Below are 27,620 nucleotides of genomic sequence, written 5' to 3' on the forward strand. Positions count from 1 at the left end.
GTGAAGTAAAAGAAAATAGCACAATGAAAAACAATCAAGCTCCAGTTAAGAAGCTCTCTGGGTTAGAGGGAGGGAAGTCTTCAACCTAAATGATGCCATGAGAAACCAGCATTCCCCCCCCCCACTCGCCCCTTCTTATTTGCAATGGAACTACAATTTTTGCCTAAGTACATGCATGTGGGTACACGTGTTCACCCACACACACACATTTTTAATATCCCTTAAAGAAGGACTACAATAACCAAGTAGATAAGGTGGGACTTTTGTGGAGTTCTTGGTGCTCTGAGCTTGGCTGTTTTCTTGTAAATGTTTCATTACCCAATCAGATAACATCATCAGTGGTAGAAGGGAGTGGAGAGAGGAAACCCCTTTCTCTTACTAGCACTGATGATATTACCCAATTGGGCAATGAAATGTCTGCAAGAAAAGAATAAGAGAATCCCAAGGACATAACAGTTCAACCCTGAGCTACAAATATCCTCTACAGGTATTTTTTTTAATTTTTATTGCTTTTAATATGATTACACAATGGAAAAAAATGAATAAAATAAAATAAAACCAAAGCAATGCTGCAAAATCAATATCTCTTGACCATTGTAAAGGCACAGAGAATGCATTTATGTTTTCCGGTTGTCATATGCCAAGTACTAGGGCAGTGATGGTGAACCTTTTAGAGACCGAGTGCCCAAACCACAACCCAAAACCCACTTATTTATCGCAAAGTGCCAGGGCCGCATCAGCATTGTGGTGCCCTCATGGAAGGGCAGGGAGGTGCCTCTGAGTGCCGGCTCTGGCACACAAAAACCGGGGGCGCAAAAATGGGCCACCGTGCTGCAAGGCGCAAAAACGGCCAGGCCGTGGGGTGCAAATACAAGGCGCTGCACCATGCAAGAATGGGGCAGAGCTAGTATCATGCAGCATGTGCATGCTCGTGGCCCTGTGCATGCATGCATGCATAATGCCCCCCTCCTTTTTCTTCCAGTCCACCAATCAACAATGGTTGGTGACCTCTGCTCTACCACCTCTACTCGAGCTTGTTAGTCGGCCACTTCGCCTCCTTTGTGCTGGGCGGGGCTCCTGCTTTGGGTGGCAGTGGTGGACTGATGCACCCACTGCTGGCGGCAGTGGCTCATGTGCCAAAAGAGAGGGCTCTGAGTGCCGCCTCTGGCACACGTGCCATAGGTTCGCCACCACTGTACTAGGGCAACAGTTCAAGAGAATATTATTCTCCGAAAAAAATAGCTTTTGTCACACAACGATACTTATAAAATCCAGTACTTCCCCCCCCCCGCAAACTTAAGTGTAAGTGTACAACATTGTAAAAAAATATGTGGTTTAAAGAAGGATTAATCAAGGAGATAAGTTATTGAAGAGTCTATTCCAAACCATTAAAAAATCCACTCCCTGTCTCTCTCTTTCCCCACCACTAAGCATGGAAGAAAAAATACAGTGATTATCCCCCCTCTTCTTCGTTCCATTCCACCCTTAATTTAAAATGAACTAAGAACTCCTCTGCAACACAATAAAATATAAGTGAACCATTACTCTGGCCTCGGATTGTGAGATGTCATCCTTTGGCAAGAAGTGGAAGAACTGCAGGAGGCCCTGCATTGCCTAGAGTAGTGTGCAAGCTCAACAATAGGAGCCAGGATGATGCCCCACAAGCAAAAGTCACAAGTCAAAAGACCTTAGTAAACATAAACCAGAAGAGGCCATATGGATAAACCCCTGAGTTTTGGGGAGAGGATTCCACCCCATTACCAGGATTCTAATAAAATCTGGATGCCAGTTTAAGTGCCATCTGAAAATGGAAATGGGTGGGGACCATCAAATGTCCTTCATTTGTGAGTCAGCTTTGAAGATGGCAAAATTGACTGTTCTAATTAAAGAGAAAAATATATCTAGTTTTATTTCCGTTTTGAAATCACTTCTGGGTTTTGTAGCTGGAACAACAAAAAATGAAACTTTAATTTTAGGTTTTGATTATTAGAATGACTTGAAATGGCTTGAGACAGTTAGACATGTAAAGCAAAAAGCTAAGACATTTTTCTGCATTCTACTGGACTGAAAAAAGTAGGAAGTTGCAGCCTTTTCCTTTCTTTTTTCACTTCTTTCTGTACTTCTCCCTTCATCTTTCTCCATTTATGTTTCTATTCGTACTTTATGACAAATTTTAATAAACCAAAAAATGTGAGTGAACTCTAAATATTATACAGTAGCCTTGCTGTCAAGGGGCAAGAAGGATGATCAAACTCAACATGTTAGACAATGAGCTATTGCCCTTTCCCTACTGCCTCTTTTTCAGATAGATGATAGAAGACATGCTAAAGCAGTGATAATTTACAGAGTTGCAGCACGCTCCATGCCTTTCTTTTCTTCCGCTCATTTAAGCAAGGCAGCAAGTAGAGCTGAAGTTCCATTAAACTGGCAAGTATAGAGTAGTTTTACAAGAGATAGCTGTAGGACCTTCTGTGGTGTTAGCTCTCTTAGTGCGAAAGTGATTGGAGAATTCAGAAGCATTGTGTTTTGATTCCATGGCAGTGCCCACGTTGACAGACGTTCTTATTTTTCCTTGCTCTTCAGCTGGACTCAGTATCTGGAGGGCATTTCTAGCCACTGATTATTTAGAAATGAACAATAAAACAAGGGAAATATAATTTAGCCAAGAGAACATGTGCTGAGCTTTTTAATTATTATGATTACTACAAATTCTTGACCCCCCCAATTATATATTTCAGTCCTTTGAAAATAATTCACTAAACTGAACTATCAGACTCTTCCAGACAAAGAAATTTTAGACAGAATTAAGCCAAGTTATTCTGCAGTGTTATTTAAAAACTACCTTGTTATCCGAATTTCATCATCCAGTGTTGCTGGTTCTTTAAATTTCAGGGATAAATATTCTCAATTAAGACTAGCTACATCAGGAAGTATTCTAATAGCGCTACCTATTTTTGCAGAGAAAAAGGAAAATCAGAGCTGACTTTAGACTTTGAGTGTCATGCTAGGACCCTCATTGAACATGTAAGTAACCCTGAACAAAAATTTACATTTTGGTTTAATTTAGTTGGATCAAAGTTAAAAGAATGCAACAATAGTTAATTTAAAATAAAATTACTATGATGGTGATGGATTCCTGGGATAGGCAAGGGGTTTGGACTAGAGCAGTGCTTCCCAACCATGATGATTTTAACATGCGTGGACTTCAACTCCCAGAATTCCCCAGAATTCTCCATGGTTTTTTCCCCAAAGTTATACATTCAGTGATTCTAACAATAGAATAAATAGTCCCCCATTATTTAATTACAATTCCTATTTGTAGATTTGTGGGGGGAGGGGAACTAAGTCCTCCTTCAGGCCGAAGGTCTCAGGCTATGCATCTCTGGAATACAATAAACCAACCAGAGAATTTGGTTACTGTAAGGAAACGAGACATTTAGCATCTAGGATGTTGATTTCCAGATACAGATGTTGTCCCTGTTCAAGGCATGATGCTTTTACAAAATGAATCCAAATGAAGGTCTTTAGTTACTACTCAGAGCCTGGGGATTGCCCTTTCTGTGGTAGGTCAACAGATCAAGGACACAGGAATGTGTGACAAACAGAACGTTCAGGGAGAATGGCCAGTGGGGCTATCTTCTAAAATAAACATATTTTCCATTTATTGGAAAGGTTGGAATCTGCTTTATCTCACCATGCAGATTTTCATATCACTGCAAAGATAGGAACCAGACTTTTTGGAAATTCTGCCTGCCTGAGGAGAAAAATTGAAGCAACCTATACATTCCTTTTATATATATTTAATATCAGCCTCATTAATGTTTAAACTTCACCTGAAACAGCCACTCACGTTATCATTCCTATATTCTCTCTCGGGAACGTAGCCTCTATTTGCAGCTCCTCCTTCGTAGAAATCGGTTGGGTTGTCAGCAGCATTCGTAGTTTTGATTCTGGGGAAGATTCTCCCAGAATCTTCCCCAGAATCAATCCCCCCAGAAGGATTGCCCAAGGTTGAATACTCATTGCTTATCAATTGTTGATGTCCGGCTTTAGAGTCCTGTTTCCTTTTATACAAAAAGAAAGGGTGATCACAATGACATTCAAAATGTATCTTCACTTTTGTGTTTTGTGTTTATCTTGACTTTTTCTTCTTAACAAAGCCCCCAGGGAGTTTTGCAAAGTTTTGTGACAGAGGTGAGGAAGCTAACCATTAATATCAATTTGATTTGTAAGCCGAACATTTACAAATACTGTATGTGCCCTGTAAAGGAGAATTTAGGATTTCAATCATTTTAGTAAAGGAAATTTCATAAACCCCAAGTAATCACTTTTGATTGCCTTTTTAAACTCTTTTTCCAACTCTACAATATTCTTTTTGAGTCGAAGTCACCAGATTCCTAAGTTCATCAAGATGCTAATTGTTACAATGGTATCATTGATTATTTCATTATTTCTCTTTATATCAGCCTGGAAGCACACAAGGCAGCTAAACTTCTATGATAAAATGAAATCATACTTAAGCTCTTTTTAATCTAAATAATAATGATCCTCAATTTGAAATTCACTTTTTCAGAACCACTCTGCACAATCTTACAATGCCTTGCCAGCCACAGTCTAGTTTCTGTTCAATCACCTGAGGCTCAGACTGTTTTAGTGTATCTGTGGTTACCAATGTTTGTGCCAATGTACTTCAGTGTATGCTGTTGAATTTAACTTGCTATTTTAATGATCGTTCTCTTTCTCTCAACTTGGGCAATCCTTTTCTTTCTCTTTGGTCTCCTTTTTGGTCTTGAGCCACTCTTGCAACTGAATGATGTTGGCAAATCTGGCAACTTTACTGCTCAGCTCTAACACTTTTTATGAACAATTGAGAAGGATTAGTTTAAGATCCCTGGGACAGCCCTCTGTTTTCCTCCTTTCCAAGGAAGAAGTGACTGTTTCTAATCTGATTTTTTTATTTTTCATCAGTAACTGTTTCATAGAATAACATCTTTTCTTATTACATGGTTACTCTACTGTACACTGGGAACGTTGGAAAGAATAACTGGACAACTAGTGGAACTCAGGGCAAATGTAGGCCTTTCTAAAATGTTAGCTGTAACTAATTTTGCATGTTTTCCATATTTTATGTCAGGGATCTCCAAACTTGGCAACTTTAAGACTTGTGGACTTCAAGTTCCAGAATTCATGGTTGGCTGAGGAATTCTGGGAGTTGAAGTGCCCCAAGTCTTAAAGTTGCCAAGTTTGGAGACCCCTATTTTATGTGATAGTTTTTTTGTGTTATGCTTTAATCCAGGTGAAAAATGAACACCTCTCCCATTTTTGTCCCCGCAAGTGTACCACTAAAGCACAGGTCGGCAACCTGCGGCTCCGGAGCCGCATGCGGCTCTTTGAGCCTTCCCCTGTGGCTCCCAGCCTCCTCTGCCTTTGCAGAGAGAGACAGAGACAGAGAGAGGCAATTGCACTTCCCTGCTTCTGTGTGTGTGTTTTGTGTGTGTGTGTGTGTGTGTGTGTGTGTGTGTGTGTGTGTGTGTGTGTGTGTAAAAGAGAGTGCACTCACAGTGTTCTCCGAGGAGCTGAAAAGCTTTCTGGGCGGAGCTCCTCCCTTTGCTGCGTCTCTGCAGGAAGCAGGAAGCAGGAAGGGCAGGAGAGAGCTAGCTAGCCCAGCTAGGCTGACTCAGGAATTCTGGGAGTTGAAGTCCATGAGTCATAAAAGAGACGAGGTTGCCTACCCGGAGGTTGTTGGACAACAGCTTGAAGCTTGCCAGGTGAGCAGCAGATAGGAGGGGGGGGGAGAAAGAGAGAGAGAGAAAGAGAGAGAGAGGGAGAGAGAGAGTGGGGGAAGAGGAGTGGCAGACCAAGGGCAGATAGAGAGGGAGGGAGAGACCCTTTGACATCTAAAATGAAGATAACACTGCATATATCCTTTTTTTACCTGTGTGTGTATGTAATTTTATTCTCTTAAAGCATTCTCTTGGTGATCATTGTTTTAATAGTATGGATATTCCCAAGAGTCATATTTTTACTTTTATTTTTAATGTGTATATGTGTGTGTGTGTGTGTGTGTGTGTGTGTGTGTGTGTGTGTATATACATATACACATACACACACACACATACACACACCTATAATAAAGGTTAGAAAGGATATATGCAGTGTTATCTTCATTTTAGATATCAAAAGGGTTTTGCGGCTCCCAGTGTTTTGTTTTTGGTGGGAAACGGGTCCAAGTGGCTCTTTGAGTGTTTTGGGTTGCCTACCCCTGCACTAAAGCAAGTATACTAAAGTGGTTATTTTGAGTGTCACAATATTTTGTTCCTTTTCACAATAAGGCTTAAAATTGGTGAATTAGGGTTATTTTGGTCTTAATATTGACGCTTGCTTAATTTGTTTGAAAGGACTTGGGTGTCTTCCATGCATAAGATAGGTAATAAGAGTAAGATACAGGTAGTCCTTGACTTACAATCAACTCATCGCTAAGTGACGAAGTTGTTAAATGAATTTTGCCCCATTTTATCTTTTTGCCACAGTTTTTAAATGAATCACTGTGGTTGTTAAGTGAATCACATGGTCATTAAACCAATCTGGCTTTCCCCATCGACTTTGCTTGTTGGAAGCTGGCTGGGAAAGTTACAAATGGTGATCACATGACCCCGGGACAGTGCAACTGTCATAAAGAAATGCCAGCTGCCAAGCGGCCAAATTTTGATCACATGACCATAGGGTGCTACAACAGTCGTAAGGATGAAAAACTGTCACAATTCACTTTTTTCAATGCCGTTGTAACTTTGAAGGGTCAGTCAATGAATGATTGTAAGCTAAGGACTACCTGTATTCACACTGAATCTGAATCTGTGACAAGATTGGCATACACATTTAATCAGCTGGTCCGTTCATGCATCACTTAGTGGCTTTGATCTCCAAATTACACTACTGAATTCAAAGTCACCTCATGTCACAAACTTTTTAACAGCATATGTTCATACATCCCCTAAAAGCCATTTGTACCTGACTAGGAAGTAAGTGGTTACGCCAATTAAAGCCACCAGAAGAACACCACCTGTGGTAGATACTCCTATGATGATGGCCATGTAATCTGAGAAGAGATTTCAAAATTATCATGCCTATATGCAATCCTCCTTTATTGTCAAGATAAAAAGAATTATAAAATGAAAATAACAGATTTTTAAGAACAGTGAGGACAGCAATGTGTCTGTGATCCACTACATACCCTTATTTTGCATTGTTAAAAATAAAGAATAGAAGTAACTTCTCCTATTGCCTCTTGTGCTATTATTTCTTGTCTTGTTTTTTCTAATCTCTCCCCTATTCTTTTTTTTTTAAATTATCCTAGTTTTCCATTCTATATTGTCTCTGTATAGAAGGGTTTCTTACTTTGGATTAGTTAGGGAGAAAGTAACAGGAATTCACCTGTGTTTATCGAATCATAACTTGAAGGGAGACAATTAAAGGTGATTGAGTACTTGATTTAATCCAAATTGATTTGATTGTGCCTTGTCCCTAGGAATTTTTGATTCCTCTTGTCCTTTGGAAAAAGTGAATGGGAAGGAAATGAAGAAAGAAACCATCACACTAGCACAACAAAAGAAAAGAGGAATAGCTTTATATATTAAAGAGAAAATGAACCCCAAACAAATCTATGAAGATGAAGAGGGAAGAAATAATGATAAATCAAAAACAGATACTGAAGGTAGCAATATTTGCACCTAACAACAAAAGAAGAATTTTATCAAAAATTACATAAGAAAATAATCAAATTGGAATATCAAAATATTTGCTTAATGGGAGACTTTAATTGTAGATGGGAAGCTGGACTACAGAAGTAGCAAAATAGGGAAAAAAGGAAGGCATACACTACCTAAGACTTTCTTTAAAATGGCAGAAGAAATCTGTATACAGGATATATGGAGGGAAAAGAACCCAAAAAAATCTCAATATGCATTCTACTCAAACAGGCACAAATCATGGTCTAGAATTGAAATGATATGGATATCCCCTGAATTAAAAGCACGATTATACAAGAGATCGAGATAGAAATCAATATATGGGCAGAACATAATCCGATAAAGATGATTTGGAGAGGAGCTAAGAAAAAACTAAGATGGTCTCTGAATCAATCTTTATTGAAAGAGAAAGAATGTATACAAATAGCAATAAAGGAAATGGATTTTTTCTTTAAAATAAACAAAAAAGAAGAGACATCGCTTCAAAATGTGTGGGATACAGCCAAAGCATATTTTAGAGATCTGGCTATAACTTACATGGCGAAAAAGTATAAAGAAAAAAAGCAACAACAAACCAAGTTAAAGGAAGAATTTACAAAATTGGAATCAGAACTATAAAGAGATCCACAAAAGAAAACTCTTAAAAAACAAATGGAAATAATAAAACATAAATTAAATTTAGTAGAGGCTGAAAAAATGGGCCAACAAATTAAAAGGGCAAAACAAAACTTTTTTTGAAAATGCTAATAAACCAGGTAGGTGGTTAGCATGCAAACTGAAAAAAGAGAGAAAAAAATTGATAAACAAATTGCAAGATTCAAAAGGCGATTTACAGTTCCAAAATGACATAATTAAAAAATTAATCAAAGATTTTTATGGGATACTTTACAACACAGAAGAAACTTCTCAAGAAAAAAAATAAAGCAATACATAAAAAAAGCTGACTTACCAAAAATTTTAGAGAACATCCAAAACATGCTAAATGAAAAAATATCAGTGATGGACGTAACGGAGGCCATAAAAAGGCAAAAAAAATGACAAGACTCCGGGCCCAGATGGGCTACCCACAGAGTTTTATAAATGCCTACAAGATACATTAAGCCCAGTAATGAAAGAACTGTGTAATTAGGTACTCATAGAGGCTAAAATATCAAATACTTGGATAGAAACCAACATTACTTTAATACTCAAAGAAGATTCAGACTTGACACAGATAAAGAATTATAGACCAATATCTCTATTAAATGTGGTCTATAAAATTTTTGCTTCAATAATAGCAGAAAGATTGAAGAGATTTTTGATTGAATTTACACATACAGACCAAAATGGATTTTTACCTAAGAGACAAATAAAAAAATATTTAAGAATGATTTTAGATACTTTGGAATACTATGAAATGCACTAAGAGAAGCAGATGGCGCTAATATTCCTAGATGCACAGAAGGCTTTTGATCATGTAAATTGGCAATTTATTATTCAACAATTAAATGAAATGGGCTTTGGAGAAAACTTTATAAATATAATGAAAACAATTTATCATGGACAAACAGCTAAAGTAATCGTAAATGAAGATTTTACAGAAATTTTTAATATTAAAAAAGGCACAAGACAAGGATGTCCATTATTCCCATTATTATTTATATTAACACTGGAAGTATTGAATAGAAATATTAGGCAAGATTCAGATATTAAAGGAATGGAGATAAGAGATGAAAAATACAAACTATAAGCATTCGTGGATGACTTGGTTTTTATATTTATATTATATTATATTTATATTATATTATATATTAGCTTCTGAAAAAGATAGAAGAATTTGGAGGAGTGGCAAGACTGAAAATAAATAGAGAAAAGACCAAAGTAATGACCAAAAATGTTATAGATAAACAAAAAAATCAACTATCAGAAAAAACAGATCTTCAAATAGTTAAGAAAGTTAAATACTTAGGGACAGTGGTGGGATTCAGCCAGTTCGCACCAGTTCAGCAGAACCGGTAGCTAATGTTTTGTTGCCCAGGCCCAGAATGGACTTCCGGAAGCAGCATCCACACAGAGAACCGATTGTTCACATATTTGAATCCCACCACTGCTTGGGGATACATTTAACAACAAAATGTGCAACAATAAAAAAAAAAGACAACTATGTAAAATTATTAAAACAAATAAAACTGAACTTAGGAAAATGGAAAAATCTACAACTTTCAATGTTAGGGAGAATAGCAACGGTGAAGATGAATATTTTACCAAAATTACTCTTTTTATTTTAAACAATACCTATAAAACTGCGAAAAAAATCTTTGATGATCTAAATACATTGATCTTGAAATTTATTTGGCAAGGAAAAAAAAAGACAGAATTAGATTGAAAATGCTACAAAAAGTGAAAGAAAATGGAGGATTTGGGCTCCCAGATCGGGCTTTATACTATCAAGTATCTGTATTAACATGGTTAAAAGAATGGATAACCCTTAGACACAAAAGATTACTATACCTAGAAGGGCATGACCTACAACCTACAAAACCACTATATAAGAAACACACTTCTTCTAGAATGGGAAAATGTAAAAGCGAAAAATTATATGAAAATACTTGGAAGCATTTGTTCACCCAAACCTAATTAACTATGAGAAAATTGTAACTTATAAAGACATTTTGAATATTGAAGGGAAACTAAAATCTAGACAAGAACTGGAAGAACAGGGTATTGATCTATCATGGTGGCTGCACCTGTAAATTTGAACGAGATATGAAAAAGATGCTAAACCATCTGAATTTTATAAAGAACAGACAGAATTTGACCAGTTACTATTGGCATCAGATGAAAAATTGATTAAGAAATTGTATAAGTATATGTTAAGTTTAAAGATGGAAGAGGAACAAGTTAAAGAAACAATGATATCATGGGCAAAAAAAATTGGACATAACATAATATTAATAAAATATTGTTTTTTTAAAAAAGAAACAAACCATCTCTGAGATACAATATAAGTAAAAAAAAATATCCCAATTTGAAGATGTATGGAAGGAGAAGGAAATTCAAATATTTATCGGCTGATAAGCATAATCACCTAGGTATTTTCATAGAAGGATTTCTTTATTTCATTGGCAAGCACTAGCCTCTTGGGAATCAGAGGCTGTTTGGAAAGAAAGAAAGAAAGAAAGAAAGAAAGAAAGAAAGAAAGGAAGGAAGGAAGGAAGGAAGGAAGGAAGGAAGGAAGGAAGGAAGGAAGGAAGGAAGGAAGGAAGGAAGGAAGGAAGGAAGGAAGGAAGGAAGATGATAGAGAGAAAGAGAGATAGAGATAGATAGAGAGAGAGAGAGAGAGAGAGAGAGAGAGAGAGAGAGAGAGAGAGAGAGAGAGAGATGTGGGAAATTTAATTGAAAGTGAACCAAATGTGAAGTGCCAACAAAAATGGGAAAAAGAAGAGCCTTGTGTTAAATTGAGTGTAAAATGTGAGTGCCAAATTTTGCCACTGAACCCAATCACATGAAATTGGTTGCATTCTATAACTTTTATAACATAAAAAACTATCCTGAAGTGAAATATACTGTTTATTTCAAAATAACACTTCCTATTCCCACTCTATGAGGGAAACAAGAAATTTTAAAACAAAGCTAAACCAAGAAATGAACAAATCTTTCTCCTGGGGGAAAAAAAAAACTTTTTGTTTTGTGGAAAGAGTTTCCACAGAACACCACTTTGTTATGATCATCTTAGGAAACACAAAATCCATTATTACACTTTGGTAGCAGGATTCATTTTGGAAAGCTTAGAATATCCGAGTCCTTTGCTTCAGCATTGATAAATTTAAGCTGTGGCATGTGGGTATGCTCAAAGAATTTATTTGGTCCTGAGCAAACCATAAATAATGAATACCTTTTTGAAGTTCTTCATAATATATATTTATGAGATATTGCAACAGAGATGTTCTACAAAGGAAATTGAAATGGTACCAGTGCAACACAGGGGTGTCCATAGAAGCTTGCTGTTTTCATTAGAGAGATAAAAGCAGTGATATTGTGCTGCAAGGTCTGCCTCTTTCGTACATGAATGTGGCATCACAGTGCACATACAAATGCACTCCCCTACACTCACATCCAGTGCAAATGATGCCTACGAAAAATATAACCTTAAAAATGGCAGTTTTCAGCATGGATCTGGTCCAGAAATGGTTCTATATCTATGTCTGTATGTGATATTTCTCCTTATGTTTTCTCAAAGAATAGAAGTTGCATTTCTGGGCTTTTCTGATAGAACTTATATTATAGATGGTCTACCATAATTTTTTTCCTAGAAATAATTTCCAGTGTTTAATGAAATATTTTTCTTGTAATACATACTGTCTTGGCAGTCTTCTCCAGAAAACCCAATGCTACACCTAAAAGCAAACACAAAGTATCATTGTGACTAATTGAATAAAATATTTAATGATGTACCAAGAATTCTCCCATGCTGGTAGTCCTCAGCTTACAACCAGTTACTTTGTGACCTTTCGAACTTATAACAGACCTCAAATAGATACTTATGGCTCAAATTCCATGGCTGTCCAGCCTGGTGGTCACACCATTGCTTTTACAACCCCCACTTTCATTTAACAACTGTCACAAAAAGTGTTGTAAAATTGTATCAGTCATGTGGGTGCTTTAACTTATGACCATCAAGGCATATAGTGAAAATTCCAGACTCCATTATGGTCATAGGTCGAGGACCACCTGTACAAGGATTGTTTTATTTATAGTGGGAGAACATGTCTTAGTAACTTAGGAACACAATGTTTTTTCTATATCTTAGATGAGCTTTTTTTCTTTTCCTATAATCAGTGGTGGGATTCAAATCCCTGAACAACTGGTTCTCTGTGTGGATGCAGGCCTGGGCCTCTGAGGCCTAAAACAGACTTCCGGAAGTGGCATCCCCGCACTTCCAGCGGGCCGTTCTAGGCCTGGGAGGCCTGGAGGAGGCCTCCCAGGCCTAGAACGGACTTCTGGAAGAGATGTGCATTCAGCCGGTTCTCTGAACTCAACAAAATTTAGTTACCGGTTCTGCCAAACCGATGCAAACCGGATGAATCCCATCACTGACTATAATGCATATGTTACTATCATGACAGCCTAAACTGGCTCCCACATGTCTCTCTGCCACTAATGTCTGCTTAGGGAAGGCTAGCAAATCATGAATCACCCCATGCCATCATGTAATTTTGGCAGAGCAATCAAACACTGATCTGCACAAGGGGCAGCAGATAGCCAAGCTTGGTGGTTCCTGGAAAACCAACAGGCCTAAATCCTTTCTCACTGGGAAACCAAAGGGGAATCCCAGGGCTACGAAGGAAGTCAGGGAAAAAGAGCAGTGACAACTGCTTCCATTTTGTTTCCAACAAAACAACATGGGCAGCTCCACCCATTCTCGTGGAATGAAGATACATGGGAAGGGGGATGGCTTTCTTAACCACATACTTACGCTTCACATTCTCCATCCTTTTCCTCGAAATTCTGCAGACATCGGCATTGAGGGACAAGATCTGCTTCCATGAGACAGAATCTATTGTTTGCTGCAGAACAGCTGCTGTCACAAACTGCAATCGGGAGGGGAGGAACAGATAATCATTTAGGATTAGCAAAGCATTGACTGAAGATAGCAGATTATATAAGAACCAGAGCAATGCAATGACAATCCAGTGGTTCCTTTAAATAAGGACTGACTTTGGAAGAGCAGTTGAAAGGAAAGCTGCAAATACAGTAAGAATCTGGTTCATCCACTGCTATTTTCACTAGGAACCTGCTGACTGAGTCACTCAGTCATAGGATGTCTACTACTGCTTTTTCTTTTTGTAGAGGAGATGGGTAGCTTAGGAACATAATCAATAACTTACGTCCATTGCTATTCTATTCACATATATTTTTAAAGGAAGAAACAATAGCAAAAGTTCTGCTATTTTTATAACGGCTGGTAATGGTCTTATGACTATGGGAAATAATATAGGCTGATGAGCATGCTGGCTGAGGAGTTCTGGGAGTTGAAGTCCACAAACCAGAAAAGGGCCAAGTTTGAAGACCCCTGATACAGGCCATGGTTAGTCAACCCCTGGCACAGCAGATGTCACTAAATCACAATTCTCAGCATCTGTAACCATGATCTATGTATTTCTAGGGCTGCTAGGAACTGAAAGTCAGCAACAGCTGGAACACCACCCTGGCATTAGTAGCAATTCACAGTCAAGTGATCACACACACATGGTAGTCATCACACAATTGCTGCTCTTACAGAAGGCACTTAATTCATGGCATTTGCATAAAAAAAATCACACTAGTGTCATTATTTATCTCCCCTGTGGAAGCTCCTGGCTCCAGATGCCTTAAAAATCAGGCGAAATGTTAAAAAAAAAGCCCTGTTATTTTAAGGTGAGTGGATTGCATGAACCAATTAATTCTAATTCTAATTTATTCAATAAACCATACATGTCCAGGTCTCCCATCAAGTGAAGTTAGGAAGAGAGCTACAAAGGAGAGAACTTTCTCAACTGCGGTGTCCTCTTCACCCAATTCCCTTTCTCTGAAGGCCCACTACTACTTTGGTATAATTTCACTGCCTGGTTGAGGCATTTCCGGCTAAGCCTTTTTAAAAAAAATATATGTGCCACACTTACCCCACAGGAAGAGGAGGATTTTTTTCACAGATAAATTACGTGTGAATAATTAAGAGTGCAGTTTATGTTCATTATTACAAAGAAGTTGGAACATGGATTCTCTGAAGGCTGCTCTTGGCTTGAGTCTTGGCGGAACTGAACCTTTTCTACGATTCCTAAACAAGCTTCTTTCTTCTCCCTTTTCCCTGCCCAGTTACTTCTTTTTTCACCTCCAGCAGTATAAATATAAAAGAGGCCTTAATTTTTAGCCTTTAAAAAAAATCTGGCCAGAATCTACTGCTGGGTTGATGTATGTATGCACCATTGGAGGATACATTCCACAAGTGAACTGAATGGAGATTCACTGATGATATTCTTACTTCAAATCATTTCCTAAATTAGAACTTTCTTCTATTGGATGTATTTCTTAGAACCTAATTTTAAATGCACTTTCTCAAAAATCATTTCTCAGAAATAAGAAGTACTGGGCTCTATGGGAACTATACAGTGGTGGGATTCAAATATGTGAACCACCAGTTCTCTGTGTGGATGCCGCTTCCGGAAGTCTGTTCTGGACCTGGGCAACAAAAAATTAGCTACTGGTTCTGCCAAACTGGTACGAAACCAGCTGAATCCCACCACTGGAACTATATGTACTGTAATATACTCCCAATTTCCCAGAGTTACAGAGGGAAACTCCAAAATTTAGGATTCCATTTGTGGTTCTCAGTATTTTATGACTGGCTACTCTAAAACAATGTTTTTAGCATGCAACACATGTGCGCATATGTATGTGCACATGCACACATAGAGTGATTTAGTTATTGGTACCATCTCACTTTTAAAAAAAAATTAGATATGCCCCCTGACCACAAAAGGTTGTGGTTCCCCAAGACCATATTTAACAAGTAACTCTGGTTTGTGTTAGATAGCTAACCACAGATTTATCTCAGAAAATTGCTTTCAAAGTCTTACGTCGACAAGCTTTGTCTTCTAGGTTCATCTTAGCCAGGTCTTTTTTACATTCACATTTTGGAATACCACCCTCGACATCCCTGCAGTCTGTTGTGTCGTTATCACAGATGCCAATGTCACACCCTGTTTTACCTAATAAAAAGTAGAACAGCATGGATAAGTAGCTGGACAGGAAGTGAAGCCTCTCTCAATAATAGACATTCAAGGACTTTTACTCAGCAGTGGAGCTCATGATTTTGAATGGAGAAGGCTCCTCTCCAGGTAGGGCTGGAAAAATAATAAAATCCTAGGAAATTGGTGCAGTGAGTGTGACTGGATTGTAACTGAATTTGCGTTCAGTTTCTAATGACACAAGGGGAGTTTTCTGAAAGGAATGTGTTTTTTTCTATATCTTTTGAAATTAACATGTCAATCTGATACTGTAGTTAAATACTGAAATATATAAATTCCTACTGAGTTGCGATTCTTAGACACACTATGCTGCACAGCCAGTTATAAATAATTAAGCTATACAATGGTATTTATTTCATTTAAATACTTAAAAGCCTCACAAATACAGAATTTAAGTCATATATTTCCAGGACTTTTAACTGTAATTCTTCCAAAGCTGTAGCTGTGGAAGTTTATTGCCTCCATTCTAGCTATCTTATCTACTTGATCTGGGGACTGATCTCTATTTCATTAATAACCACACCAATTGACCTCTAATTCTTGCCTGCCTGCACTTGAGCAACTCTTCAACCATCTGCTACCTGTTTTAAGCAAGAACCAGGAAATGCAGCAAGGTGCAATTTATGGCCCCAAGCCATAATTTACAGACCACAATGATCTGAATTTTCACTTCATGCTAAACCAAAAATATATAAGTCATGTTGTGGCTTAGCTTGATGTGTGAAGCAACCTTTGAATTTGGAAAAAGAGTAAAGGAATTGTATCAGCTGACACTGCTTTTCAGTGCCTGACCTAGTAGATAAAAGAACTGAACTCAGATGACCCCAAGCTGCGTTCACATATTGTGCTAAGTCATCTGAAGATGTCTAGGTGCAGTCAGTTGATTGTGATTATGTGAAATCATGGCCTAATCCAATATATAACAGAATAACAGAGTAACAAAACTGGAAGGGAAGAGAGGTCCTCTAATCCAACCCTCTGCTCAGCCAGAACTTCTGAAGGCAAGCCAGTCTGCCAGGAAATTTTTCCTTAGTTCTAGGTTGCTTCTCTCTTTGATTAGTTTATATCTGTTGCCTCTTGTCCTGCCTTCAGGTGCTTTGGAGAATAGCGTGACTCCTCCTTCTTTGTGGCATAAGAACCAAGAGATAGTCTGATTGATCAGAACAACTCTGTTCAATGTAAAAATGTTTGTGACCGGTTGGTTGACATGTCAGCTGGAGAGAGTGACATGTGTAATCCCACACATTTGGAGGGTATCCAGAGTCAGCACTTTGGGGAATCTACAAGAGTTTTGAATGGACTGGATTGAATCAACCTTTTTAATATATACATACTTGTAAATGATGAGATAATGGAGTCATTTAAAAAAGTAGAATTCTTCACACGCGTTTCCAAGTCCTGAGCTGTCATATTTGCCTCTTCGTCAAATCCAGTGATGAGCATAACTGTAGCCGTATCTGTAACTGTAGGCTTATTTTTGTCTTCTACCTTATTCACCCTTAATCTGAAAGAGTAATTTCACACAGACCCAAGTATGTTAAGAAAAGTGGCTATTAATTCCAGTATTGTAAGGACATTCTTTTAAGTTAAAGTCAAAGCAGCTGTTGTAAAGAAAATCTGCAAATTTTGGTCCCCAACCAGAGAGAGCTGAGTTGCAATGGGAAATGGAGATGGAAGAGATACAGAATAATAGAGTTGGGAGGGACCTTGGAGGTCTTCTAGTCCAACCCCCTGCTCAAGCAGGAGACCCTATACCAGTGATGGCGAACCTTTTAGAGACCGAGTGCCCAAACTGCAACCGAAAACCCACTTATGTATCATCGGGTGCTGGGTGGGCATGACCCGTTGGGTGGGTGTGGCCAATTGGGTGGGTGTGGCCAATTGGGTGAATGTGGCTGTGGTGGTAACGGCAGACTGGGTGGGACTAAAAAGTTCAATCAATCAATTCCAACTTTGCAAGATCTTTTTTTCCTGCGAGAAGTTGAAATTGACTGATTGAACCTTTTTTTTTTTTGCACATGGCGGCAGAGGCCTAAAGCGAAAAGGTTTTATAAAACTCAGCTGAAGGCCTAGAACTGGGGCAATGGTGCGCCTGCCCACAGAGAGGGCTCTGCGTGCCACCTGTGGCACGCGTGCCATAGGTTCGCCACCACGGCCCTATACCATTTCAAACAAGTGGCTGGCCACAGTCTCTTCTTAAAAGCCTCCCGTGATGGAATACCCAAGCTTGAGTATTCTGAGTGGGGAAAAAAAAGATCCTTTATGCAAATAGCCAAGGTAAAAGTTACACATAAAAAAAACATATTTATAAAATATAACTGAAGGGAGTCTTCCCAACCAAGGACTTGGCTTGCTAACTCAGAATACAAACTGACTGGAGCTTTGGAAGCAGAAAAGAAGATCAAAAGGAATATCCTGAAAAAAGGCAGGCTGCAACTATTCACAAAAATCTTTTACAGGTAGTCCTCGCTTACCAACTACTTGTTCAGTAACCATTCAAAATTTTCGTAGCTCTGAATAATGAGACTTATGACCAGCCCTCAAAGTTGAGCCTGTCACAATATCCCTGTGGTAATGTGATCACAATTCGGGCACTTGGCAACCCAGTTCCAATGGAAGCAGCATCCTATAGTCACATGATCACCATTTGCAACCTTTCCAGCCAGCTTCTGAACAGCAAAATCAATGGGGAAACTGGCAAAAAGTCGTAAGTCACAGTCACGTGATAATGCGCTTCATGACCATGGTGATTTGCTTAACAGCAACTGGAACTCACAAACTGCCATCATAAGGCACAGTCATGTGATGTTTCACTTTACAACTGCATCACTTACTGATGGAGATGCCAGTCCTAATTGCAATGGGTAAGTGAGGACTCCTTGTACTTAAGAACTCAGCTGTTTTCCATTCATATATACACAGAATGCATATTAAAATGTATACAATATACGTATCAACAAAGCCACCACACTTACTTCACATTAAGAATGGTTATTTCCCGAAACGTATTTTCAAATGTCTGGTCAAACTGTAAAAGTTTAATACAAAGCAAGTAATAGTCAAATAGAGAATCAGGAATTTTAAAAAAATGACTAGGAAAGGGAACACCTCAACAGATACAAAGATGAACTACAATACTTAACAAAGGAAATGTGAATAAACAAGGGTATGAGTTTGGATTAACCTATTATACTAAAACATGGTTTAATATTAAGAGGAAAACACACTCTAGAGAGGAGTTCTGTTTTAGTTCAGCCATAGCTTCTCATATTATCCAAATCTAACCAAACCTGGGAATAGTTTAACTACAATTAGTGGACCTACCTTCAAACTATGACTTATGCAACTTCCACTACACATATTTAAGAATGACCACAGTATAGTATTTGGACATAAGATTAAACTCACTTAAGACACCTTGATCCTTTGGATTGCCTTTGCAATTCTTCCAAAGGAAGCTAATAACAGGTTGTCTGCATAACACCAGAATTTAGTCTGGGCAAAGATGGTTTATTCCAAGATATTACAACAATTGATCTAAAAGAATAGTCACTTTTAAAATGATGTTTCCAATTGAAATATGTGTATAGATAGATTATGATGAAGATGATAGATAGATAGAGATATTTTCACAAAGCTCTGAATTGGCCCTCTTCTGGATAATTTTTATAACAGGTCTAGATTCACTGATGTCCTGCATGAAGTGATAGTAATATTTCTAGAGGTTTTCTTGTCCACTTAGATTAATCCATTCCTAGCGCTAATAACTGCTTATTTTAACCACATACAAAAATATTTGAAAACTGATTATATTTTACAGAAATACCTGTATATTATTAATTTACATGTGTAATCCATGTATTAGTTTTATATTATAACAATATTTATATTAGTTTAAATTTTAAATTAAAATTTTTGTATTCATTAAATAAACTTGGGTGATTTGGGATCAATATCAAATATTTAATATCATAGGAAACCCAAGTTTTAATAAATGAAGATATTAAAACAGAAATTTTGGATGTAATGAGTATGAAAAAAACCATAATCAGAACTTTTTTTCTATATTATTCAGCGTAGTTATGAATGGGTACAAGACATACATATCTGCATATATTTTGGGGAAGTAGAAAAGATGTCAGAAAAAGTAAACTTACAAAATTAGTGAGATTATCATATAATTTTTCATAATTTTGGCTTGTTGTATCTCCCATAGACTCATTATATGGGATATTCAGAATCACCTCTCCTGGGAATACCTTTCCTGAAATTACAGTAGTAATTACATAATTATACAATATCAGGACAATCAGCTGTTAACAACAATTTTTCATTATATAGCCACATGCTTTATTATGCCTAGCAGTAAAGAAATGTAAAACAGCAAAATGTTCAAATTCAGGTCTTCTGAGATTGCCTAGGTCACAGGTCGGCAACCTGCGGCTCCGGAGCCGCATGCGGCTATTTGAGCCTTCCCCTGTGGCTCCCAGCCTCCTCTGCCTTTGCAGAGAGAGACAGAGACAGAGAGAGGCAATTGCACTTCCCTGCTTCTGTGTGTGTGTGTGTGTGTGTGTGTGTGTGTCTGGGTGTGTGTGTTTTGTGTGTGTGTGTGTGTGTGTTTTGTGTGTGTGTAAAAGAGAGTGCACTCACAGTGTTCTCCGAGGAGCTGAAAAGCTTTCTGGGCGGAGCTCCTCCCTTTGCTGCGTCTCTGAAGGAAGCAGGACGCAGGAAGGGCAGGAGAGAGCTAGCTAGCCCAGCTAGGCTGACTCAGGAATTCTGGGAGTTGAAGTCCATGAGTCATAAAAGAGACGAGGTTGCCTACCCCGGAGGTTGTTGGACAACAGCTTGAAGCTTGCCAGGTGAGCAGCAGATAGGAGGGGGGGGGGAGAAAGAGAGAGAGAGAAAGAGAGAGAGAGAGTGGGGGAAGAGGAGTGGCAGATCAAGGGCAGATAGAGAGGGAGGGAGAGAGAGACCCTTTTGACATCTAAAATGAAGATAACACTGCATATACCTTTTTTTACCTGTGTGTGTATGTAATTTTATTCTCTTAAAGCATTCTCTTGGTGATCATTGTTTTAATAGTATGGATATTCCCAAGAGTCATATTTTTACTTTTATTTTTAATGTGTATGTGTGTGTGTGTGTGTGTGTGTGTGTGTGTGTGTGTGTGTATATACATATACACATACACACACACACATACACATACACACACCTATAATAAAGGTTAGAAAGGATATATGCAGTGTTATCTTCATTTTAGATATCAAAAGGGTTTTGCGGCTCCCAGTGTTTTGTTTTTGGTGGGAAACGGGTCCAAGTGGCTCTTTGAGTGTTTTGGGTTGCCTACCCCTGGCCTAGGTCCTAGAAAGAGCATTGTTTTGCTGGGGTTCAAATTAGGACTTACAGATAAAACCACAATAAATCATCAGACTTGAACTGAAGATATCTTTTCAGTTTTTTTTAAATGAAGTTATTATATTATGAAGGTAGAAGTTATCAAAAAGATACATAGGCATTCCTTGGCTATCAGGCAGAGTGATTCCCCTTTTGCACAATCCCACCTTTCTTGTTGGTTAAATGACCACTTGAATTTTGGTTCATACACCTTACTCTAAAATTCAACAGTTTAAAAATAAGGCTGTTAATTATGGGGTCTTTATGCTGAATGTGAGAGTCTATGCATTTTGAACGATTCAGTTGAATGGAATCTTCGTGAAGAATTCAGCTTTGAGGCAATATGAAGGACGGTTTTTGTCATGGTTTCACATACATAATCAAAGAAGTCAGTCTTTTAGGGTAGGCATGTGTCCTTACCATTGTTACTGCTGTCAGATTAGGATTAGGAATTAGGATTAGGGGATAGGATTTACCGCTGACAGATTTAGGGCTAAGTATCTCCTCCACCAAAAAGACTTCCATACCACTTAATAGTGACCTAAATCCTGCAGTATTGGCCTTGACTAAAGTGGAAATTTATCCCAAAATGTAAATGAGACCTCTGGGGCTAGGGAAAAAAATGGGAAATATTTGAAAATATTATTAATGATGGGCAGATGGATATTCCAGGTCAGTCTTATCTAGAAAAATGGTGTTTAGTTCTTGGCCTGCCATTCTGAAAGCAAGCTTCCCGTTATCTTCACCCTAACCATTTAACTAATAAAGGTTAAAGTTTTGGCTTATTAACTTCCCAAGATTCTATATGCTAACCCTATACAGGTAGTTCTTGACTTACATCATTTTGTTTAGTGACCGTTCAAAGTTACAATGGCACTGAGAAAAGTGATTTATGACCATTTTTTAAACTTCTGGCCGCTACTCACCTAGCCTGCAACTTGAATTATAGTAGAACCCATAAGGACACTGGTAGATATTCTTGCTAAAGAGCTGGAGACACTTAGCACCATAGATAGACATCTGATTAGGACAGGGTTCTAAAGGAAAAACAAAATTAAAATAAATTTATTAATAAGGTTCATCATCATCATTTGCCTGGACAGATTGGACTTCTCAGGCCTTGTGCTTGTGACCAGGAGAACTAGTGAATCTTCTCCTGGATAGCAAGAATTAAAAGCTTCAGTTTAGCTTTGCTTAAGCAACCATTATGTCTGTATGCTGGCTGTTGCTGCTTATTTTATTTCATTTTATTTCCTCCTTATTCCTGCCTTCGGCTTTCACTCCACTTTTCCCTCTAAGTATGCTCTGCAACTTCATTTTACATTTTTATCCTCTAAAAAACTTGGCAAACTAACAACCAAAGCAGTATGCGATGGCTTTATTGTTTTAAAGCTGCAGTCAAGTGTTGGAAAATAAAGAAGACACTGGCAGCTTTTTCATCCTCTCCTGTTCTCTCACATGAAACTTGCACATTGGGTTCATGGTAAGCGCAGTTCTAATTTCAAATGCTATATCCAAACTTGAGCTATATTTCTTCAGTTGTCAGCTAAGAATTTACATGTCTTCAATAAAAACATGGCAGTCTATGTTAAAAGCTATTAAACTTATAATAAAAAGGAAATTCTCTGAAGGGGGAACAAGTGCACTTATGCATTTTCGGTAATCCCCTTGAATTATGCAAATCTATTTGAAAATGAATGGGATTTTTGGGGGGTGGGGCAATCTTATAGACAGTAGATTCATTTAGTAGACAACATAATTATGCAGGTCTTAGACAAATAAATCTTACTTACCAGTACGAGGCTCAGTGTTATATGGCAAATAGTCAATCATGGATTGGGAGGATGGCCTTACATGCCCTGACAGGAAAAGATAAGGTATAGATATACTTCTGATAAGGAGACAGTTGAAAACAAAGAAACGAATAAGAAGTACTGTTGTTGTTCAGTCGCTAAGTCGTATCAGACTCTTTGAGACCCCATGGACCATCACATGCCAGTCCCCCCTGTCCTCCACTGCCTCCCAGAGTTTGCCCAAATTCATGTTCATTGTGTTGATGACACTATCTAATCATCTCATCCCGTCACCCCCTTCTCCTTTTGCCTTCCATCTTTCCCAGCATCAGGGTATTTTCCAAGGAATCCTCTCTTCTCATTAGATGGCCAAAGCGCCAAATCTGTCCTTCCGCAGAACAATCAGGGTTGATTTCCTTTGGGATCGACTGATTTGATCTCCTTGCAAATGGCAGCAAAAAGGCTCCTACGAAGACTGTGCTTTTGAAATTTGGCCTAAAGATTAGTTATTGCTTTGGAAGGGGGCTGCTTACAGTGAATGTAATTCTTTCATAACAACAAATCATAATTTTCTTTCCCTGTTCAGTTATCCCTGTTTGCTGGCTCATCTCCTCTGGGTTTTGTTCCCTGCTTTCTCTTTCCCTTTCCCTTCTCAGAATAGCTCTTCCGTTTCCTGCAGGTTCCATCTTTGTTAATTTCCTGTTTTAGCTGAAAGGTAGGATGAAAATGTGTATCTTAGGATGTGACTGAAATCTTGTTTGTGTAAGAGAGAATGATCGCTATATGTGGATAGGAATTGATTAATTATGAAAATGGAGTGTGTAATTTCACAGGCAATTATTTTAATTGATTACAATCATTTAATATAATTTTTTTTTATCTGACCCCTGCCTCTTTTATTAGGAATAGTATCTGGCTCAAATATATATCAGATATACATCTGTAAAGCTATACCACATATTTATTGGAGGGGGAATTTATCAAGATTGTTTTCAGCTAAAGCTGACAATCTAAATTTGAATGTGAAAGCTGAGTATTGTAACTGTGTTGATTTATTTCTGACTACACTAGTCTTCTTTTATTAGGGGGATAATTTAAAGTCAAGATTGTCTTCTTTTAAGTAAATATAGCAGTCCAAAACTTAGCCAAATAAGTGAAAATTCATTGCTGAGAATTCTGGAAATTGCCAGGGTTTCGAAAAATAGATTTAGACTGTAATATCTATAATACTTAAATGTATTAAAACCAACATTAGCAACTTCAGCCTATGATACAGCTGCAGTTATGTATAGCTAGTCCTTGATTTACAACTGCTTATTTATAGCTATGCAAAGTTGCAATGGCATTGAAAAAAGTGACTTATGACTAACCTTCACACCCATGACAATTGCAGTGCCCGCGGACATGTGATTATGATTCAAGTGCTTGGCAACTGAGATATATTTATGATGGTTGCAGCATCCCAGGTCCCTTGATAACTTTTTTGTGACTTTCCCAGCTGGCTTTCCATAAGCAAAATCAATGGGGTAAGGTAGATTCGCTTAACAGCTCTGTGAATTTTTTTTTTTAAATGACCATGGAGAAAAGTTCACAAAACTGGGTGTGACCCACTTGACAACCAGGCTGCTTAGCACCAATTAAGAACAATTAGCTTTGCCTCATTTTACAACCTTTTTGCCATAGTTGTTAAGCGGATTGCTGCATTTGTTAAGGGAATTGTGCAGTTGTTAAGTGAATCTGGCTTCCCACGAGAAAGAAAAAGAAGAAGAAAGAGAAAAGATAAGAATATAGTAAAGAACAAGAAAGGAAATACATAAAGCACTGAGTTCAAACCTTCAGTTTGAAGGTTTAACTACATTAAGTGACTCTTCGCCAGCTTTAAGTTTATAAACATCTTTTCATCCCATATTCTATCTCTTGTCTATGAACAAATCCATAAAACATCATCTTTTCCATCCTTATGTCAGCAGAAAGTCCAAAATGAGTAAACAGAAGTAACAGCATATTTATTTTAACATTGATCAAATAAGCCAACTTTATAAACTTTCCTTTTACTTCTAACATTTTTAATCTTTAGTTCATTCAAATATTGCTGTATGATTTGATTTCTCTTCATTTCTTCTTTATTCAATCACATGGAGTTCTTCAAGGTTTTAATAAGTGTCATTTGTAAATCCAGTAAGGAAAAGAAATAGTTCAGAAAACTTTCCCAGAGCTATCTTCAGTTTGCCGTACTTCCCCCAAGAGCTTCATTATTGGCATATTACCTGATTTCATTTTATGAATTTTAATGTTATATGGTGTATGTTTTAATATCTTTTATTGTTATTGTTGTATAACAATACAGACAACTGCAAATGGCAACAGATATAAATTGGAATGCATAAAGAAGTAAAACCAATTTGTAATTTAAATATATTTTGTGGATAACTACCGTGTTTTCCCGAAAGTAAGGCCTGCCCCCAAAATAAGCCCTAGCTTGATTTTTAGGAGAGAGTCCAATATAAGCCCTATGCCAAAAATAAGGCCTAATTTTGGGGCAAGGCACACGCCTAAAAATCAAGTTGGGGGTGTGGAGCTGCCCCATATGCCTCACACCCACTTACCTTGCAGCCAGGCCTCTCCTCGCCAGCCCACTTCTTCTGTGGCATCTTCTGCAGCAAGGCCTGCATTTCTTCAGTCACAGGCCTTTCCGGAAGACCACTGCAGCTGAGAACCAAACTATGGATTGAATCCATAGCTTGGTTTTGCAAGACCTCTGCAGCCGAGGACTGAGCTATGGTTGAATCTATAGCTCAGTTCTAGGCTGCATAAACCTTCCAGAAAGGCCTGACTATGAAATACAGCTGCAGAATGAAGTTGCTCCTTCAGCCGCAGAAGAAGTGGACTGGCTGGGAGGAGCTTTCAGTGCTGGAGGTGAGTATAAAAGACAGCCCCCAAAAATAAGACCCGGTGCCTCTTTTGGAGGCAAAAATAAATAAAAATAAGACCCAGTCTTATTTTGGGGGGGAAACACGGTTTCTCTTGGTAATATTTAGATATTTTGTAGTTGCTATTTAACACAATAGAGCCATTAAAATCATTTAGTCCAAATTCTATTACGTTTATTTTCTGCCATAGCTATTAATGTTTTGGTATAAAATCATTGATTTCAAAATGGCTGAGATAAGAGGAAAATAAGAGTGTTGGTATAACATTGTACAAATTATCAAATTATGAAGTACACATCTAATAAAGTATTACTAAGCAATCAATGATATCTCTTGTGAAGTTGTTTAATACAGTAGGAGATATTAATTGTACTTTAAATAGACCAATAGCACAGTATTTTCAAGAGATTTTATACAGGTCTTAGGGAAGGGGACATTAGCTATAGTTTTATCTAGTCTGAAATTTTGATATTCTAAAGAGAGCTGTTTATGCAACTTCGGAACTATATATATAAAACAATAGATTTTTTTTTAGGACTGGGCAATTTCACAAAAAAATACTTGAAAAATAGTTCAAAAAAAGTTGAACTACTGAAAAGCAATTAGCAGAATAGATTTCAACTATTTCAAAATCATCCATAATTATTTTACTCAGAAAAGGAATGAAAATCTTCTCAAGCTAAAACCTTCCACTTTGCTTTCTTACAACTTTCACTGTTGTCAGAAAATGGAGCTGTACCGCACATTACCACTGCCACCATCAAATGTAAGAAACTATTTGGCCCATGAACTACTGTGGGATTAAAAAGCATTGTGACTTAGATAAATTATTGAGCAAAGGAAGATATTTGAGCAAATATTAGAATTTTAACAATGCCAAGCAAGAAAAGATCTAAGTTTATACTTGATCTTCATCAAACAGCTAAGTTTAGTTCAGGTTGAATTCAAAGATCCAACCCATCATTTTGGATTCTTTTAATGAGGAAATGTTTTTCTTATTCTGGAGAGTATTTTCCCAAGGGAAAGATATGCTTGGATCAACGCCTTTCTTTGAAACACAGGAGAATCAGTTTTTTTCAGTAACACTAAGTCAAACTAAAGACTGTTGGCTTGTCATGTTGAAGAAAATTTGCAGCTATATTCAGTTAGTTGTTATTGCATAATGTCTCCTGCCACTGAGAGCAGAGAAAACAGGGCTGGCCCATGAGTTTCACACTTTGGAACTCCTTTCCAGAGTTTCTGGAGACTGTGCCATTAAAATTCAGGAATAAATTTCCAAATAACACAGGGACAATTTTCCCCTTTCCCTCCTACACGGATTTAGGCTTTGATTGTGCAAAACAGTTTACAAGAAATCTCCCACATCATGAAATCCTGGAAAGAAGACCCAGAAAATCTAATCACAGGCACTTAGATGACTTCTAAATTTCATCTCCATAGGCTCTGGCTGCCAATAAAATAATTTTAAATTTCTGAACTGTCAAAAATTTGGTCCATCACTGGTTTAAACTATTTGAAAAGCTCCATCCATGGTCTGTTTGCCACTGGTTGTGTATACCAGGATATTTGTTTTGCCACTCCCAGATAAAGCATACATCAGAAACCAAGCACAAGCCTTGACTTCTGTTTTCCATTGTTATCCGAGAAGTGATCCTGGTTTAGCCATAATGCGGATGAAAAGAAGCAAGATGAGACAGGAGCAGTTCAATGTTATTGAACAGTATTCATCCATTATTGGAGATCATGATGTCACTCTGTCCTATGTAAATCAATGGGCAGTCAGATGTGGATCACTCTATATAATACTGAATCATTGGCTTAATAATATATTTTAGTTTAGTTTTTATAAGAGAAGTAGAGGATCTTAATCAAAATTTTCAGAAAAGGGTGCCACTTACCGAGGGCGAGCCATAGAACACCGAAAAATGTGAAGCTTTTCATAGCTGCAGTGTCTCCCTGCTAATCCTACAAGGAAGTGCTTCGCCCCTT

At 37.7% G+C, this 27,620-nt stretch overlaps 1 protein-coding gene across 2 annotated transcripts; it reads right to left on the minus strand.

Annotated features, from left to right (window-relative positions):
* Nucleotides 1-1,883: 1,883 nt before the first annotated feature.
* Nucleotides 1,884-27,620, minus strand: MUC13 (mucin 13, cell surface associated). Of its 2 annotated transcripts, none has more exons than XM_039323797.1 (12): nt 27,530-27,620; nt 22,702-22,767; nt 21,835-21,945; nt 19,669-19,775; nt 18,487-18,539; nt 16,846-17,015; nt 15,341-15,472; nt 13,201-13,315; nt 12,084-12,121; nt 7,009-7,096; nt 3,851-4,064; nt 1,884-2,616 (listed from the first exon to the last, which is right to left on the minus strand). In XM_039323797.1, exons 1-12 carry the CDS (start codon nt 27,570-27,572, stop codon nt 2,590-2,592), a joined length of 1,164 nt encoding a protein of 387 aa, XP_039179731.1. In that variant the 5' UTR covers nt 27,573-27,620; the 3' UTR covers nt 1,884-2,589. The 2 variants fall into 2 exon arrangements, with proteins under 2 accessions (XP_039179731.1, XP_039179732.1); XM_039323798.1 differs by having other exon boundaries at nt 3,834-4,064.

This window comes from Crotalus tigris, unplaced genomic scaffold (genome assembly GCF_016545835.1).
Source record: "Crotalus tigris isolate CLP2741 ecotype Arizona unplaced genomic scaffold, ASM1654583v1 scf7180000024282.1769268, whole genome shotgun sequence".
In the NCBI taxonomy this organism is placed as follows: Eukaryota; Metazoa; Chordata; class Lepidosauria; order Squamata; family Viperidae; genus Crotalus; species Crotalus tigris.